This window comes from Daucus carota, chromosome 6 (assembly GCF_001625215.2).
Source record: "Daucus carota subsp. sativus chromosome 6, DH1 v3.0, whole genome shotgun sequence".
Classification (NCBI taxonomy): domain Eukaryota; kingdom Viridiplantae; phylum Streptophyta; class Magnoliopsida; order Apiales; family Apiaceae; genus Daucus; species Daucus carota.
In genome coordinates this window covers 37,989,598-38,008,223 of record NC_030386.2, presented here as the reverse complement: position 1 = coordinate 38,008,223, position 18,626 = coordinate 37,989,598, and the positions used below count along the sequence as shown (strand labels likewise).

Below are 18,626 nucleotides of genomic sequence, written 5' to 3'. Positions count from 1 at the left end.
TTATCAGAAACTGTTTTAGTTAATTATAACAAAGGAACTAAAATTATCCCGTTAAGGTAGCCCTGAATCACAATTTCCAAAAACATATCAGTACTACTGATTGGGCAATACATTTATCTGTTTTCTTAGGTATGATATAAGGCCACAGCTGGCCAATAAAAAGGAACATTCTCGACAATTTTTATGCGCAAAAGAGTTCACCTTCCGCACCATGTTTTTGGAGATTCAACATGAAAATCGCACTAGCTAAAAAAAAGTAAGAGAAGTCCTTGCCAGGTGATGTCAAGTTCCGACCATATTGCAACAGAGGACCTGAAGAAAAAGATCAGACAATTTTTAAAAAAAGAAATTAATCTAACATGTATGTACAGGTACAAAATTTCTGCAAATAACCATTACCCAATATACATGTGTATAACCACTAAAGCAATATCCAAGTATGTAATGGATCTATCAAATTCGAAGTCATTAAGGATCATTTATCTCTATATCAAATATACCCTTATTATGAAACAGATGATACATTGGTCGCATTCTTATCAATACACTTGCCCTATTAGTTCCATCTCAAAGTATAACTTCAGAACAAAAAAGATACGGCATTGAACAAATCAAATGGTTTACTTCATTTCCTCTGAAATTTTAACCAACTCAAAGGCAAACTTGGGCTAACAAGCTATATATCTTAGAGACAGATTGTAATATATTAAATTCGCTATTCTTCTCAAAACCTTTTCCGGCCATTATATTAAAATATACTACAGTTTTATAGAAGGCTTAATTGAGAGTAGGTACCTGTACACGACATGGAGCAGCATGTTTAATATTTTAGCTGCCCAGCACTTTCCTGGGATCAAGCTGCCCACTACAGTAACTTGAAGGAACTGTTGAGATTTCTTGCCTTCCTCTCCACTCCTCACCAGGCTTCAGAGTAATGGGTTTTTCCACTGCAGCAGCTTCAACACAAAGCATGTGTTTATATTCATCGTCTCCGAGATCCACAATAGCCTTCGCCCTCTTGTCCCAAGGATTCCACACAACTAAAATATAGGGTTGAAAAAGTTAAAGTTTTTACCTTCGTGTATTAAAACATGAAAAGCCACTACAAAACATGGTTGGTTAAGAAACTCAGAATTCCAAGAGAACATATCTACCCAAAGATAAAAGTAAGAAATGAACAAAGATACAGTAATAGAATTTACTATATAAAGTTGGGTCCTGGCCCAGCAATCACGTTCTGGGGACGCCTTAAGTGCGTATTGTTTTTCGGCCGTTGGATGAATATCCAACGGCCAGGATTATAATATTTTTTTAACACATTCAGCGGTTTTTAACCGTTGGACAAGTAAAAGGTCCACAGCACGTGATTGTTGGGGACCTGGACCCTATAAAGTTATCTAAAACTAGTGCAGTGTGTAACGTATTACTTTTATGAGAACAGGAAAGGACCTGATGTGTTGTAAAACATTAAGTTTAAAAAGCTAGATTCCTTAAAAAGAAATTACTAATAGAAAATTTTAAATGCTGAATGCCTTATACAGTATGAACAAGTTGACTCAAAAATGCAATTTTAAACACTTTCAGATCTGACTTTAATAACTAATTCGCAGTACTTGAGCTTTCAAATTTCAATTTCAATTTTGTCTAAGAAATTATATCTACCAAAAGTTTCAAAGTTGTCCGTTAAGAAACACCTAAGGTACCAATACAATTTAGGTACTAGAAAGGGGTAAATGGTAATTAACACAGAACCACTGAAACAGAAAGAGAATAAACTTTAGCTTACGGCTTCACTACTTAACACAGGATATAGTAAGAAGAAAAAACTTCTAACCAGCATCTGGAAGTCCATCTTTGCGAATCACATATGTCCGCTTCTTCTCATGATCCAGAATTGCAATCTTTGTTGGTGTGCTAAGATATATTTTGTCCACCTAATAAATTAGTTTCAATTAGGCCAGCATTTCAAAGCATGCAGAAAAACAACCTTATAAAGGTCAGAGTAAAAAAGGAAATGAACTACAAATCCTACTTCTGATTCAAAAGTTATCGCGTCCCCTTGTTCAGTAAATCTCTCTTTATTCTGCAGATTGTCAAGATAGTCCAGTGTCTCTAATCCTTCAACCCGAACTTCACTGTACACAAATTTAGAGAAAAATGATATAGTGCAAGCTGTAATTCCTCCCTACCACGAAACTTACTAAAAAAAGGATATAGTGCAAGCTGAAAATCCTTCCAACCAATTTAGTATCTCCATATCACATTTGGACAAGAATGATTCAACGATTTTCATCAATTACCAAAAAATAATATGTTTTAGGGTTTAATACTTTAATCAAAATGGATAGCACACAGGCAAGAATGCCAATAGTTATTCATGCATCCCTAATCAACTTATAGTACCTGATATCCGAAACAGAGAAATAGGTATGATATGCAAATGTAAAGGTAAATGGCTTTCCATCAGTGTTGGTATTTCTGATTCGAGATGTCATCATCAAATCTCCTCCAGGTCCAAGTGTGATTCTTAGCCGAAACTCGAAACTACAGAGAAAATTTGCAAGTCAAAAAACAAACTCTTAAATCAGTTTGACTCTACGTCAGTCAATTAATGCATTCTTTATATCAAACATTGCAAGTAAAGTCCAAAGTTCACCTATGGGGCCAGATCTTTAGATCATCTTCAGAAGGCTTAAGGATCAAGTCAACAAAAGCCTTACTTGCAGAGCTTGTTGGAAAAGGCGGGGGGTCAGAATCAATGCTCCAGACCCTATTTCTAGCAAAACCATGCTGGTCAAGAGAACCATGGCTCGAGAACTGTGTATATAAGAGAGAATGTTTAATCAAATTTGAGATCGATGCAAAGCAAGCAATCATATAGTCATTGAGACACGTACTTGAGGGAAGCATATCGGAATACCTCCACGTATTGCCTTTGGAGGCTTAAAAATTGCCTGCATAAAGGTGAATAAGATAAACATAAATTTAGTAGGATTACACTTGCTTAAAACATTACAACGAATTTATCAACTGTGAAAGGGTATAAACATCTGATCGTCTAAAAGGGAACCTTAAAGTGCAACATAGAAGATACATGCAAAGATGGGGGAACTAGATAGTAACTTCCTAGAGTGTAATCTAGACTTGCAAATAAATAAATATCTGAAAAATTTACAGGCTCTAGTCATTCACATAAATTAAATAAGCAATGAATGAAGGTCAAAGGTTTGGCACATGTCTAGAGGAAGGGGCCCATTTAACAGATAACAATTACCGGCAATTTGAAACAAAAAGGACCAACTGACACTTCTGACAAAAAGGCCTACATGGAACACGCAACTTAAAGAGACATAAAAACAATTTAATCTTTTTGCTAATTGACATAATAACAATTCAGTCCTATTGATACGCAGAACAATTCAGTATGCAGAATGCTAAGTTGCTAACAATCTAACCTATAAGTAATTTAAACCAAAAAATATTTATATAAAATTCTCATCTGTACACCAAAAAAACTGATAAAGACCTCAGAGAAAAGGTACAAGCTGCATTATAGCATACCTTGCCTAAGTGGATACAGTCAAGAAAATTAACGAAATATATTTTTTCTAGCAACTCCCGAAAGATATAATCTTTTAGGATGCATAATCTACTGAAAGAATTATAGATTGTGCGATCATAATTGTATATATGGAAGGCAATTATTTAATATCGATCAACCAATCGCAATGTAGCACACAGTACCTTATTACTGACAAAAAGCAACTCCTCTCCGTTGTCATTTTTCCAAGAAGTCACATGGGCGCCATACATATATATCTGTAAGACAAGAAATGAACATAATAATATATACTTGCAATATGTGATAACCTCCGAAACACAATCAGAAATTATATCTACCCGTCTTTGAACAATCTGAGGCAATCTGAAATATATAATTGGTGAACAGCTCTTTGAATAAAAAATTTATAAGTAACCAGGTCAGGCCGAAATGCACAATGCTGCCATACGCAACCAAGTTCTTGAAAATTATGGCCCAGCATTTGAACCCAAAAAGCACGCAATCAGCAAAGAAAAACCAACTGATTCCTAGAACTAGAAAAGAAAAATTAATAGCAATGTGAATGACCACGGTGTTGGCACTAGGATGCTTTTGAGCATTTTCCCTTGTAAGCATCTAAAGCACTGATCTAAAGGTGCCACATTCAAAGTTGCAAGTCTCTTCAATAAGACAGAATAATACATTTAATTCCTTTTGTTTATTAAATTAACGCTTTTATGAAAACCGTGATTTTCCAAAGAATAACTAAGCAACTTAATTATTAACCCCAAGCAAAACTTACAGATGTACTACTAACTGTAGTATAATACTATAATGTACCCGCACTAAGGTATGTAATTCCAATATCAAAACAAATCAAATAAAAACAGACGCCAACTCTAAAACTCAGTACCTAGGCAAATTAACCAACTAACTACTAAAGCAAAAATGGAAGAGCACAATTCCACAACCGCAACTAAATCCATCATTTCCATAAACAACAGTTCCTAATCACTTTACTTTCAAAAAACGATTAGAAATAGTCCAATTTCCTACTTCACACTTAACCACAAGTCTTATTTATTTACATATTCTTCTCAAATCTAATTCCATCACCAGTACAATTCCTAAAAGGACATCATCGAAAATCAGCAACTACAAAATCTACGTGTCTCATATCAAATCACACATAATTAAACAACCAAACCGGAATCACCCATAACCAAACAATCAAACCGAAACAACAGCTTCCGAATCGCAAACATTCGAGATTCAGTAGATCAAGTACCAAATCACAAACACAAAACAAATCAAATCACACCAAAAACAAACACAATCAACCACCAAAACAATCAAAAAAGAGCAAATATCAAACAAAAATCGATTAATTAAGTGAATTAATTAACAGAAATGACCTCAGCGGAACTGCCGCGACTTTCTCGGAGGACGACTTTATCGAGGCCATTGATGCCTTTAACGACCTCGACATGAAGCTTCTCGATCGACATCTTCTCAAGCTACTCCCATAACCTGTGGATATAGATACAAAAGTTGTGTGTATATATTGCAACTGAATCTTCAAGTGGTAATAGTACCACTAGTCTATTTATAAATAGTGGCGTGATGTTACTCCTGGATAATATGAGACTGATGTGTCTACCGTTTTATCCTTTTTCGATTGTCACGTTTTAATCAAATATATTCTTTTTCGATTATTTTGTTCCGAGTCTTAATCCAGAATTTAAGATTTATTTGCTGTAACGACGTGCTTCACTTATAACAAAATTAATATTATAATTACAATTTACACATAATAAATACTAAATATACCGTCTCCGTAATCCGTTAATTTTCATTAAAAAAGAATTACTTGAAAGAAGATAATAACAACTGTATATTTTGAAAATGTTACAAATGAGGAGTGATTTTCATGTTATAATGACCAGGTATTTAACCTTCTACTTCGAACTCTCCGGAATTCCACTTATATCAAAAAAAAATCCATGAATTTATTATATTAGCTTTGTTTTTATGATTTTTCAAACTTTTCAGAAGTCCAATTATTTTTAAAAAAAATAATAAGAAAAATAAATCACCATGAATTTATTACACGGGCTTTGTTTTTACGATATTCATAAAGTATTCGCGGACATACTCACATTATTGATCAGATACATGTACAAAAAATTTCTTCCATAAATATCTAACCAAAAAGTATTGTTAGATGACCATTGTTTTTTTGTGAAATTGTACTCTTTCAATCAATTCAAACACCACCATTAGTCCATTACCTAGGTACATACAGTAACTAGGCCGGGCTATTTATTCAATATGTCCTCATCAATCTTCTCAATTGTAATAAAACCAGAAATATGTGTTCCGCGTGTACATTGAACAGCTACATATGAGACACATCAACGAATGTCCCCACACACAAGCAGCGGTCTATAACAAAGCCAAGTCCAAATCATATATATATATAAAGGAGGATGCGGGCGTCTCCAGAATTGCTCGATTCAGTCTTCTGATTTTTCTTGAATTTCGGAGAGAAAATATAACTCTAATTCAAAAAAATAAGGTCCAAGAATTCTAAAAGTAATACAATTATTTTCTTATCGAATTCTAAAGGTCATACACTCCTTTTTTATCGAATCGAATTTTAAAGGTAATACAATTCTTTTTTATCAAATTCTAAAAGTAATAAAATTCTTTATATATTTATATATTGAAGATTTATAACATAACTAAAATTTTATCTTCAATTTTATTTTATTCAATTTTATTTTATTAAAGTTTCCACATAAATTTGTATCAAATATGTATACAAACTTATTTTTTCGCAGGGCCCGTCATTCTTCCTTTTTCTACTAATATTGTAATTTTGTCTACTTCATAATGTAGATTGAGGCATGTGATCCTGCAAGCGGTTGACTTTATTACTATAATGAAAAGTCTGGGATAAGTCAATGGGAAAGACCTGTTGATTCTTCTTTGAACTTGGAACCACCAGCTTCTTCGCCTGTTCCTGCCGATTGGCAAGTGCTATTTGATGAAACAACTGGTATGTGATGCACCTGGTCAGTTTTATTGGAATATGAATTTTAGATAATCTTTATGTGAGAAAATATTGATTGAAGAGACTTAAGTTTGCAGCAAGCATAGTCTAAAATCACCACCTGTTCCTGTTTTCTGCTCATAATAATCTCTATGTTTTTCTCAATCAATTTAAAGGTTTGTTGAATGTTGGTTACTGCAAGCTGTTTGTGTAATTGTCTAGGTTAGCTTAATGTCAAGGTTAGCTTAATATTGATTATTTCCGGCCTCTGGGAATCGATTCTACAAGACAGTTTAACAGAAGTTTGGAACAAAGTGAGGATATTATTTGTTAAAAAGAGAGTTATTTATCTGAAATACATGATATGTTTAGTTCCTGCGATAACTCTAGCACACATGTATTCAAACACTAAAACAGGGATACCACAGGCCATACCAGAGGCCTCTCTATTTGTGTGATTCTGTAAGTCAGCAAAATCAAGTTTTTATTAACCTCGAAAAGATATTTACTAAAGACCGAGATGAATGTCGTAAAGAGGTAAAACCATATAGAACTATGGTCCATGTAGCTGCTATTTATTGATAATAACTACTTACACAATAGCACTCTATTTAAAAACTGAAAGGGACTAAGGAACCCGGCCTCCTATTATCCAGACACCCACTTACAGCTTCAAATCTAAAGCATTGATCATTTATTTTTTTGTATAAGCATATCCCTGTATATAATCTTTGTCTACAAAATAATGAATGTACACAAAAGCTGGTCAGAAGTCTCAAGCCGTATAAATGGATGACATCCTTATCTCATAAGGTAACCAACAAACGCTTTTCTGAGTTGAAAAGGTTCCGACCCACCTAATCAATCTTTCCAGTTTGCCTTTGCGCCTTGCAACAACCGTTCTTCCTTCACTTAATCCCTGAGAGTTCAGTAAAAGTGTGAGCAACCTTATTAGACTTCTAAATTATGTATCACAATCTCAAAGCTGATGTTTAAAATAAAAATAACTAGATAGAATCTTATGTACATATTATATTACGCTTTATTTACATTATGTTCTTTAAGAATTTATTCAACAGTTTGATCCCCAATGTCCGTTACTTGGTCAGTGATGTATCTGATTAATCTGTCATACCAATGCTGGCATATTAAGAAAAGAAGATCCTCTATTAATGATGCTCACAACTGCAGAAACTGAGCAAATACAACACTTCAGACAGGGCTCTGCCATGTGTCAGTTTTTAATTATTCTGAACTTTTAAGGTTTAAAAACTAAATGCTGCATCATGTACTCATAATAAATATTGTATTTTGACATGCCCATCGTGCCCTGTTGTCATTCATGTTGTGTTGTGAAATTGCAATAGATCTTCCTGTTATTCGATTATATTGCTTGCTCAGTTATGATCAGTGTTACAGTATGGCAGAGCATTTTTCTGACAATATTTTTAACTTATTTTTTACAGAATACAGAATTTTTACATTCAACTATGGATGGATATGATATCTCCACACAAACGCAACATTTGCGAAGACATATCTCAGCTTTAGCACGCCAAGAAAGGATTCTTAAAATGCAGATTAAGAAGCATCCATCACGTGCCAATCATAACAAAACGCTCATAGAGAAGAAGATATGCAAGCATTCACGATTTAGACGGAAAATTTCACTCATCCAGAATAGATTCAAAAATGACCTGCAACAACGCATCAGTTCCATGGACATAATTGTCAAATACTACACACGTACAATGAGGGCAATGATTCTTCAGACTCCTACTGAATCATTTGAAAGAAATGGTAAAGTCAACAAACTATAAATTTCTTTTCAGTTGCAAGCTTATATATTAACATAAAAATTGTATAATTCTAGAAAATAATTGTAATAAAAATAATTATATATAAATATCAGCATACATGAGCAGGACATGTATTTAACAATCCTCTTCAAATTTTTAACAGATGATATTGGACAAAATTCTACCCCAATGGAAGTGGATTCTATACGGCCTGAAGCAAATCCATCTACGACTGCAAATAGATTCAATGGTCAGTTTTAAACAAGTTCTGTTGGTATTATAATTATTTATAAATTTCTTTTCGGTTGCAAGCTTATATGTGAATATATCTTTGTATAATTTTAGAAACTAATAGTCACAAAAATAACTATAAATGAATATAAACATACATGATTAGAACGTGTATTTAAGTATCCTCTTTAAATTTATTGCAGAAAATATTGGACAAAATTCTACCCAAATGGAACTGGAATCTACACTACCGGAAGCAGATACATCCAGGACTGCATATAGATTCAATGGTCAGTTTAAACAAGTTTTTTAACCGGTCTTTGCGGCCATTTATTATAGTTATTGAATGTATGCTCTTGCTTCTGTATCACATATAGTACCCAATATTATTAAATGTAATATAAAAATATTGATGTATCTACAAGTTTTTTTGTGATTCAATTTGTAGTCTAATTTATTTAAGTATCCTCTTTAAATTTATTGCAGAAAATATTGGACAAAATTCTACCCAAATGGAACTGGAGTCTACACTACCGGAAGCAGATACATCCGAGACTGCACATAAATTCAATGGTCAGTTTAAACAAGTTTTTTAACCGGTCTTTGCAGCCATTTATTATAGTTATTGAATGTATGCTCTTGCTTCTGTATCACATATAGTACCCAATATTATTAAATGTAATATAAAAATATTGATGTATCTACAAGTTTTTTTGTAATTTAATTTGTAGGCTAATTTAATTAAGTATCCTCTTTAAATTTATTGCAGAAAATATTGGACAAAATTCTACCCAAATGGAACTGGAGTCTACACTACCGGAAGCAAATACATCCGAGACTGCACATAGATTCAATGGTCAGTTTAAACAAGTTTTTTAACCGGTCTTTGCAGCCATTTATTATAGTTATTGAATGTATGCTCTTGCTTCCATATCACATATAGTACCCAATATTATTAAATGTAATATAAAAATACTGAATTTGTAGGTTAGTTTAATTAACATGTACTCATAATATTCTCATTTCATCAATCAACAGGGGTTTACAAAAAGCCATGGAACTTTGGACCACCTACATATGTATGCACATATTGTGGTGCCATGTTATGGTATGAAGAACGGATTGAAAAAACACGCACTCCTTTACAACCAAAGTTTACATTTTGTTGCACGGAAGGACGTGTGCAGATACCATTACTTAGGCAACCACCAGAATTACTCAAGTACTTGCAATCACCTGAATCTGGAAAGAAGGGAATCAAATTCATGGAAAACATAAGGGCTTATAACTGCATGTTTGCAATGACATCTTTGGGAGTCCGAGTCGACAGTGCTATAAATAGAAGGAGAGGTCCGTTTGTGTTTCGAGTAAGTGGTGTAAATATTCATTTTATTGGTTCATTAATCCCGGAAAAAGATCAACGACCAAAATATGCACAGCTCTATATCTACGACACTGAAAATGAAGTTAGAAATAGAATAGCAACAATGGAAAAGAATGGTCCCAATGAAGACATTGATGAAGAAATTGTCTCTCAAATATCTAGAATGCTGGATGAAAAAAATCATTTGGTTGAATCCTTCAGGAAGGCTCGAGACAGATATAAAAATGGACCAGAAACTTCCTTTCAATTGCGAATTCCTGGCAACAGAGCTCAAGATGGTCGGCAATATGACATGCCTACAAGTTCCGAGATAGGTGGCTTGATTGTGGGTGATATTGATAAGAAAAACTATAAACGTGATGTTATTGTACACCACAAAACTCGCGGTCCAGAACAAATAAGTGATTTACATCCAAGCTACATGGCCATGACATATCCATTAATACATCCCTATGGTGAAGATGGATATAGACTTGGAATAACTTTAAGAGATGGAAAAAATTTAACAATGTGCCAGTATTATTGCTTTAGATTACAACAAAGATTGAATGAGGGTCACACTCTTCTTCGAAGCGGCAGACTCCTGCAACAATATATAGTGGATTGTTACATGACAATTGAAGAAGAGAGATTTCGCTGGATACGACTGAATCAAAATAAATTAAGGTCAGACCTCTACTCAGGACTAATGGATGCCGTTCATAGAGGTGATTCGAATTGTTCAAGAGTGGGGAAGTCAATTATCCTGCCTTCATCACACACCGGGGCCCCCAGATACAGAGTACAAAATTATCAAGATGCAATGGCTATTTGCAAGTGGGCGGGTTATCCAGATCTTTTTATAACTTTTACCTGCAACCCGAAGTGGCCAGAAATAAATTACATGCTGGAATTAATTGGGCAGAAAGATGACAACAATAGGTTGGATATCATATGCCGGGTTTTCCACATAAAACTACTCCAACTAATGCAAGATCTGAAGAAAGAAAAACCATTTGGAAAAATAATTGCAAGTAAGTTCTTTTCCTTTCAGTAGTAGCCTTTAATGTTTTTGTGTGTATCCAATTCATCAACCTCTTTTATGTTGAGTAACCTATATTGTGTGAAAAGAAAATAAATCATGCTTCGTCTCTATCTATGTAATTACAAGCTTATAATATAAATAGAGGCGTAGAGAATTGTCCACCAATAACTATAGCTTATAATAATGCACTTTCTTTTTTCCAGTTTATGTTTTCCCTGTATCTTTATGACAAATCAGCCCTGTGAATCAAAATAACTACACATTTCATATCTAGAGAACTAAAAGGCTATCTACCATATATATATATATATATATATATATATATATATATATATATATATATACACTTAAACAAAAACAACTCTTTCGTGGCAAAAAAAAAAACAACTCTGCACACTACAACCATAATTACCAGATTCTACACAGGTTTAATCATTCTCATAAATTAAATACCTGCACTAATGTTTCAAGACAAACCATAAACCTGTTTCTAGCCCCTCTTATATAAAACTACAGCTTTGATTGTGTAGTTTAGGTTGGAATTTGAGTTAATAATAACCAATAAAAATAATCATCTAATCAGCATAAAACCTGGGGACCAACAAACGCAGAATATATAATAACATGCTAGGCAATCTTAAAAACCGTTGCTTATGAGCATATCAAGGGACTGAAGATCCAGCCTATAGCAATGCTCTTGCTGCATCTTATGGTGCACAACCTGTTGTGCAGACTACATATTCTCAACCAGCTCCGGCTCAGGATCAATCAGTATCACTGTCGCTTTATCATAAGTACTTAAAAATGAGTAGGAAAGTGTACAAAAAATACGAGACTTGCATGGAACTATAAAGAGTTTTCTTGAAATCAGCGCGGGTCATTAATGGCTTAACACTACTAAACTACACAACTGTTAACAAAATATAGTTTCTTTCAAAAGCTCAACTTTTTACATATTAACAAACAAAATTTTGTTGCTGGTCATATTTGCAGCCATGTGAATCCACAAAACTGTTTGGGAACAATATAGAAGGCTTTTGAAGCCTGGTAATTTTAAATATGTCAATAGATCTTATGTTATATTTCAATTCAATGGAAAAACATGGACAAGGGTAAACAATTTATGTTATGCCTGTGTTAATATGATCAGAATGGGAAATACTCAATTATTTAGTTAAATCTATTTAACGTTTACTAATTATTGTATTATATATTGTTATTACAGGTTTATACACAATTGAATTTCAGAAAAGAGGCTTACCGCATGCACACATTCTACTCTTCTTGGATCCGGTAATGAAAAATCCTACAGCATCACGAATCGATGAAATTGTAAGCGCTGAAATTCCGGACTTCAATGTTGATCCTGATGGGTATAATGCAGTGAAAAACTTTATGCTTCATGGACCATGTGGAAAGCTCAACAAAAACTCCCCGTGTATGGCAAACGGCAAGTGTACAAAACACTTTCCAAAGAAATACAACGACAAGACAACATTTGATTCTGATGGATTCCCGATATACAAGAGACGGAACACCGGTATTCATATCAAGAAAAATGGTAAATTTTTAGACAATCGTTTTGTGGTTCCTTACAACAGGAATTTAATTGTCAAATTTGATGCACATATCAATATTGAAGTCTGCAATTATTCAAGGTCCATAAAGTATCTATTCAAGTACGTCAACAAAGGGCCAGATAGAGCAAATGCCACATTTGAATCCATTGATACAGTTGAACGAATAGATGAGATCAAAGCATACCTTGATTGTAGATACATATCAGCCGCTGAAGCTTGCTGGAGAATCTTCCAGTTTGACATAAATCATAGACATCCATCAGTTGAAAGATTACCTTTCCACCTCCCTGGTGAACATACAATAATATTCGAAGAAGACAAGTGTGTCGAGAATGTCCTTAATAGACCCGGAGTAGACAAAACCAAGTTCACAGAATGGCTAGAAACGAACAAAATTCACGAGGATGCGCGTCAATTGACTTATTCAGATTTTCCAACACGTTGGGTTTGGAACGCCAAAGAAAAAATATGGACAAGGAGAAAAAAAGGCATATCAGTTGGCAGAATTTATTTTGCTCATCCTTCATCTGGAGAGAGGTTTTACATGCGCATGCTTCTCAACTTTGTCAAAGGTAGCACTTCCTTCAAATGTATAAGGACGGTGAATGGGGTAACGTATAAAACTTATAAAGCTGCATGTTATGCTTTGGGACTCCTGGATGATGACAAAGAATGGATTGACTGCTTGAATGAAGCTGCAGGCTGGGCAACTGGCAATGAACTGCGCAATCTATTTGTCACCATCCTCATACACTGTCAAGTTTCAGACGCATCACATCTTTGGAAAAATTGCTTCATTGCATTGTCAGAAGATATAACGTCACTACACAGGAAAAGATTCAACAACAAAGGGCTCAAACTGACTGAAGAACAGGTAGAAGCATATACATTGGTCGAACTAGAAACTCTAATGCAGAAGTCTGGAAAAAGTTTAAGAGACATAGACGGAATGCCTCAACCTAACACATCATTACTAAGTGATTCAAGCAACAGGTTGGTGAATGAAGAGCTGGATTATGACACTGCAAAACTAAAGGTACAACATGAAAATCTGTATGCTGCTCTGAACACTTGCCAAAAAGTAGCTTATGAAGCAATATTAAAATCTGTTGAGAATGACGAAGGAAGATTATTTTTCATTAGCGGCCATGGTGGTACTGGAAAGACCTATTTATGGAACACAATTATTTCAAACCTAAGATCAAGATCGCAAATTGTATTGCCTGTTGCAACTGCAGGTATAGCAGCATTGTTGATGCCTAATGGAAGGACAGCCCATTCACGTTTCCATATCCCACTTGACATCACAGCAGAGTCAACTTGTGAGATTCGCCACGGAAGCCCTTTAGCTAAACTACTGCTCAAGACCTCTTTAATCATCTGGGATGAAGCACCGATGACAAATAAATTTTGTTTTGAAGCTCTGGACAAGTCCTTGAGGGATATCCTAAGAACCAGATTTGAGCATAGCACCGATAAGCCGTTTGGTGGGCTTACAATAGTATGTGGGGGCGATTTTCGTCAAATATTACCCGTAGTTCCCAAAGGAACAAAAGATGAAATTATTGATGCATCCCTAATTTCATCTTATCTATGGCCACACTTCAGAGTATACGAGCTGAATCAGAATATGAGGCTCCATAGTGGAAAAATAAGCGAGGCTGATAAAGAAGAGATTGCGACATTTGACAACTGGATGTTACAAATAGGAAATGGATCGAATTATGATGATATAGACAGAGAACTGGTCAAAATACCACCAGATTTGTGCGGAGACCCATGTGAAGATCCAATGAAAGCTATAATCCAAGCTATCTATCCCTCTCTTTTGCAGAAATATAATGATCCAGAATATTTGACAGAACGAGCAATACTGACACCAAAAAACGAAACAGTCCATGAGTTGAATGAGATGATTATGAGTACAATTCCTGGAGAAAGCAGAACATATCTGAGCTCGGACAGCATATGCAAAGCAAGCATGAAAACTGAACATAACGACCAATTGTGTACATCAGAATTTTTACACAGCTTGAAATTCCCCGGTGTTCCCAATCATGACATACAACTGAAGGAAGGGACTCCGGTGATGTTACTCAGAAACTTAAACCAGACAGAAGGTTTGTGCAATGGAACTAGATTGCTTATCACCCGTTTAGGCAAATGGTCAATCAGGGCTGATATTATCTCAGGCACACATGTAGGCCAGAACGTCACAATACCACGGATTATTATGTCCCCAACCGATTCAAAATTGCCATTCAAACTAAACAGAAGACAACTACCAGTATCACCCTGTTTTGTCATGACAATCAATAAAAGCCAGGGACAATCTCTCAAACACGTCGGCCTGTATCTTCCAAACCAAGTTTTCGGTCATGGCCAGTATTATGTTGCTATATCTCGAGCGACATCAAGACAAGGACTCATCATTATGAATGCTGATAAAGAAATGGCGGATAGAACCTTTGTAAAGAATATTGTTTACAAAGAAGTTCTCGAGGATATTACACCATGTATCGAAAACACAGAGGTACGCCAACTCTCCTAACTAAGACTTATATTATACACCATGTTGCCTTCAGTTATATGTTACTGGAGAAGGAAATATGTCTAAACTATTGTTACTTCACGACGGACTTAAACATAAAATTTTAGATTATGATCATTTGCCTAATTAATCCTCAAACTTAATAGCTTATTTCCTCTTTATCTTCAGGAATATTCTTTTGATAGTATATGAAAATTGAAATATTTGACACAGGATTGGTGTTTATATATGTTTCATACTTGTATTCATATTATCCTAATGCTTTCATTTGTTTTTCCATGCTGCTGATAGGAGGGTGATAACATCCTCAATACCGGAGAAGTTTAGAAATGAAGATTATGAAGCGGAAATGTCAAATTATCCCAAAACAAGCATTGGTTTTATGATAAATGTGGCAATTTGTCTTACACATATATTCTCCCTTTAATGTACTCATTATGTGAGCATTATAGAAATCCTGACTCTCTACTAATGTAAGACAAACTTTATAATTTTATTTTCTTTTGATCATATCTCTACATCAAACTACTGGGATGTCCAGTGCTGCAATTTATGCTGCAAGATTCCTATTTGGAGCAAAACGTCTATGCTCTAATAGAGATTTAAACATCTTCTGAAATCTAACTTATGTTAGTGGTTTCTGATGGAAAAATGATAGTAGAGATGCCACATAATGTCCGCATATTTTGTTCTATGATTGCACAGGGATAGTAATGCAGCCACGGAGTTTTATCTCTATACATATTGATGACCTTTAAGGAAGCTTCAGCTAATCACTGAGTACAATTTCCCTATCCAGATGGCTTCAATACTATTTTGTTTAAAAAAAAATTTTGCTTCCACGTGATTAATGTGGCCATTTATATGTGAAACCATATAAGATTCCTTTGCATTTTTTTCCACAATACAAGAATTCTACAAACCTTAAAAATCTAAAGTCAGTGAATAACACACACCTACAGTATATAATTAATGGTCACACATAACATAATTAAATATATGATAATATATTAATTAAATGTCAATACATTTTGGACAATATGTTTAAGAAAATTTTGTCATTTGTAGTCAACATATTTTTATGAACACCAAAATCATTAATTAATTCAATAATCGAAGCTTACAAATTTATTATTTCTATTCTATTGACAAGAATTCTATATTTCTTATCCAATTATATCGCAAAATATCTAAGCAATTTTGACAGTTAAACAAAATATTTAAAAAACAAATAAAAGCATATCTTCCAACTACTAATGTAAAAATAAAATATAGGTATTTTACTAATTCAAAAATAAATGTGAGAAATAATATACATTTTTAATGTATTATTCAAAAAACTTTATGAGAAACCTAAAAAATTTACCATATTAAATTTCATAATCGATGTAAATATTCTATTAAAAATAAATTATAACCTATTTGTGTCGCAAAAAAATCAAAATAAAAACAAACCCTGTTTAATATACATGTTTTTTAAAATTTAAAAAAGTTTTGACAAAAGAATTATTTATAACAATTTATTAAACTATTGAAATATATACAGCAACTTCGTTTTATTTTTAAAAATAAATTAAACACTATATGCATTATTTGTTTCCGGTTTCTATTTGCATCACTAAATCTAACTTGCCAACCTCAGAGCATCAGAATCAGAAAAAAGTAAGGCATGGCATGGCTCTTTAATGCAGCTTAGAACTTGAATATTGATCAAATCCTATCAGTGCTCTGAGGGGTTTTTTGTTATATTTATTTTCATTCCTTCATAGTGATTGACTAGAAGAACATCCCACACTCCTGACTAGGATAATAATATGAACCTAACGTGATTAGACTTCGCAGTTACATTAAAACAAGTTCAAGCCTTATTAGAAAACTACTTCCCCATGATTAGAAAACAGAGTCCACACAGAAGTCTGATTCCATGCACAATTCTGACTACTCTTCTGTTTAAAAAAACCTCTATATAACCAACTCATGTACAACCAGCCCTACATATAACACACAGCACCTCGATTTTTATACAGCAAACCATCATACCCTTAACAATGGAATACACTATGTTGAAAGATTTAAACGACACTCATGACACCTGGAGAATCAGGGTAAGGATCTGCAGACTCTGGGATTCAACCAATCCTCAGAAAAATGGGGAACTCATTAGTATTGACATGATATTCATCGACGAGAAGGTATGTCCACATGATTATATATATCTGCAAATTACATCTATTTAAGATTACACCCACCAGAGTTATATACATTGAGTCTTTGTTGCAGGAAAACCTCATGCATGCAACAATCAAGAAACACCTAGCTTCTCGCTTTAGACATCTTCTGCAGGAAGGATCGACTTATAGCATCAAAAATCTGCAAGTCGTAAAAGCTACAGGAGATTACAGGCCTCTCTCAAGTGAATTCAAGTGCATATTCTTAGCTACAACATCCCCGAAAAAGCTTCAAGAAGACACTGTTCAGATTCCAAGGCATGGCTTCCAGTTTGTGATGCCTGATGACATTGAATCAAGATTGAATGACCCAGCTATACTAACAGGTTTAAAGCAAATCTATTTACATACGCATTCACGGAGAAATCTATCAGCATAATTGGACATCCAACCATTACAAAACTAATATTCATTCTATGATAATGGTGCAGATGTTGTGGGTCTTCTGTCTGGTATTGGCGAAGTTGATATCGTAGGGAACAACTGGAAGAAGAGAGATCTTCATATCATAACAAACCAGTAAGTTATACACAGTATATAGAACCAAAAACACACGCTCTTCCGACCATCAACAAACTACCCAAATCTATTATATGTGTATGCTTTATTCACAGACAGCTAATGAATCCAATTTTCTAATTTTCAACAGCTCAGTCAATGCAACTATTACTCTGTGGGGAAAGCACATCGAGCAGTTCGACCCAAAAATATACAAAGAAGAAGACGGCCCTCATATCATAATTGTTACATCAACGACAATTAAGAAATTCAAAGGTAACAACCACCAATGGAGTTCCTTTTAACATGACATATATATTTGTTCTGTGACTGTTCTATTAAATAAATATAATTCTATTCCTTTTCTAAATAATAAATGGGATTCTAAGCAATAAATATAATTCTACTCCTTTTATGATTTTTAGATTATAATATTATCTTTTATTATAAATTTAATTAAGAAAATTATAAGATTAAATCCAATTCTTCTAGAAACGCCACGTCAAATTAAAGTATTCACTTTTTTGATTTATGATTCATGTTTCTTAATAATTATATTTCTTTTAAAACAATAATAATTATATTCATGTTTAATTCGTATATTTTAACTATTATATTTCTTTTAACATTCCTATTTCTTAACCACTTAGAATTTCATAGATTTTATTTATTATATTTCTTTTATGATTACTATTTCTTAACTGTTTAGAATTATCTCTCTTCTCTTTTAATATT

The 18,626-nt window shown here is 33.8% G+C and overlaps 3 protein-coding genes across 3 annotated transcripts; 2 read left to right on the top strand and 1 right to left on the bottom strand.

Moving 5' to 3' along the window:
• Nucleotides 1–73: 73 nt before the first annotated feature.
• On the bottom strand, nt 74–5,199 carry LOC108192895 (putative glucose-6-phosphate 1-epimerase). Its single transcript, XM_017359426.2, has 9 exons — nt 4,957–5,199; nt 3,745–3,819; nt 2,898–2,954; nt 2,657–2,817; nt 2,404–2,544; nt 2,033–2,135; nt 1,835–1,934; nt 796–1,040; nt 74–312 (listed from the first exon to the last, which is right to left on the bottom strand). Exons 1-8 carry the CDS (start codon nt 5,047–5,049, stop codon nt 829–831), a joined length of 942 nt encoding a protein of 313 aa, XP_017214915.1. The 5' UTR covers nt 5,050–5,199; the 3' UTR covers nt 74–312; nt 796–828.
• Nucleotides 5,200–10,113: 4,914 nt separating this feature from the next.
• LOC108226331 (uncharacterized) lies at nt 10,114–15,165 on the top strand. Its single transcript, XM_064080217.1, has 2 exons — nt 10,114–11,023; nt 12,260–15,165. The coding sequence occupies exons 1-2, from the start codon at nt 10,114–10,116 to the stop codon at nt 15,163–15,165; spliced, it is 3,816 nt and encodes a 1,271-aa protein (XP_063936287.1).
• A 2,048-nt stretch (nt 15,166–17,213) lies between these two features.
• Nucleotides 17,214–17,916, top strand: LOC108226330 (uncharacterized). The gene is made up of 3 exons (XM_017401272.1): nt 17,214–17,357; nt 17,446–17,719; nt 17,825–17,916. The coding sequence occupies exons 1-3, from the start codon at nt 17,214–17,216 to the stop codon at nt 17,914–17,916; spliced, it is 510 nt and encodes a 169-aa protein (XP_017256761.1).
• The last annotated feature ends 710 nt before the right edge of the window (nt 17,917–18,626 follow it).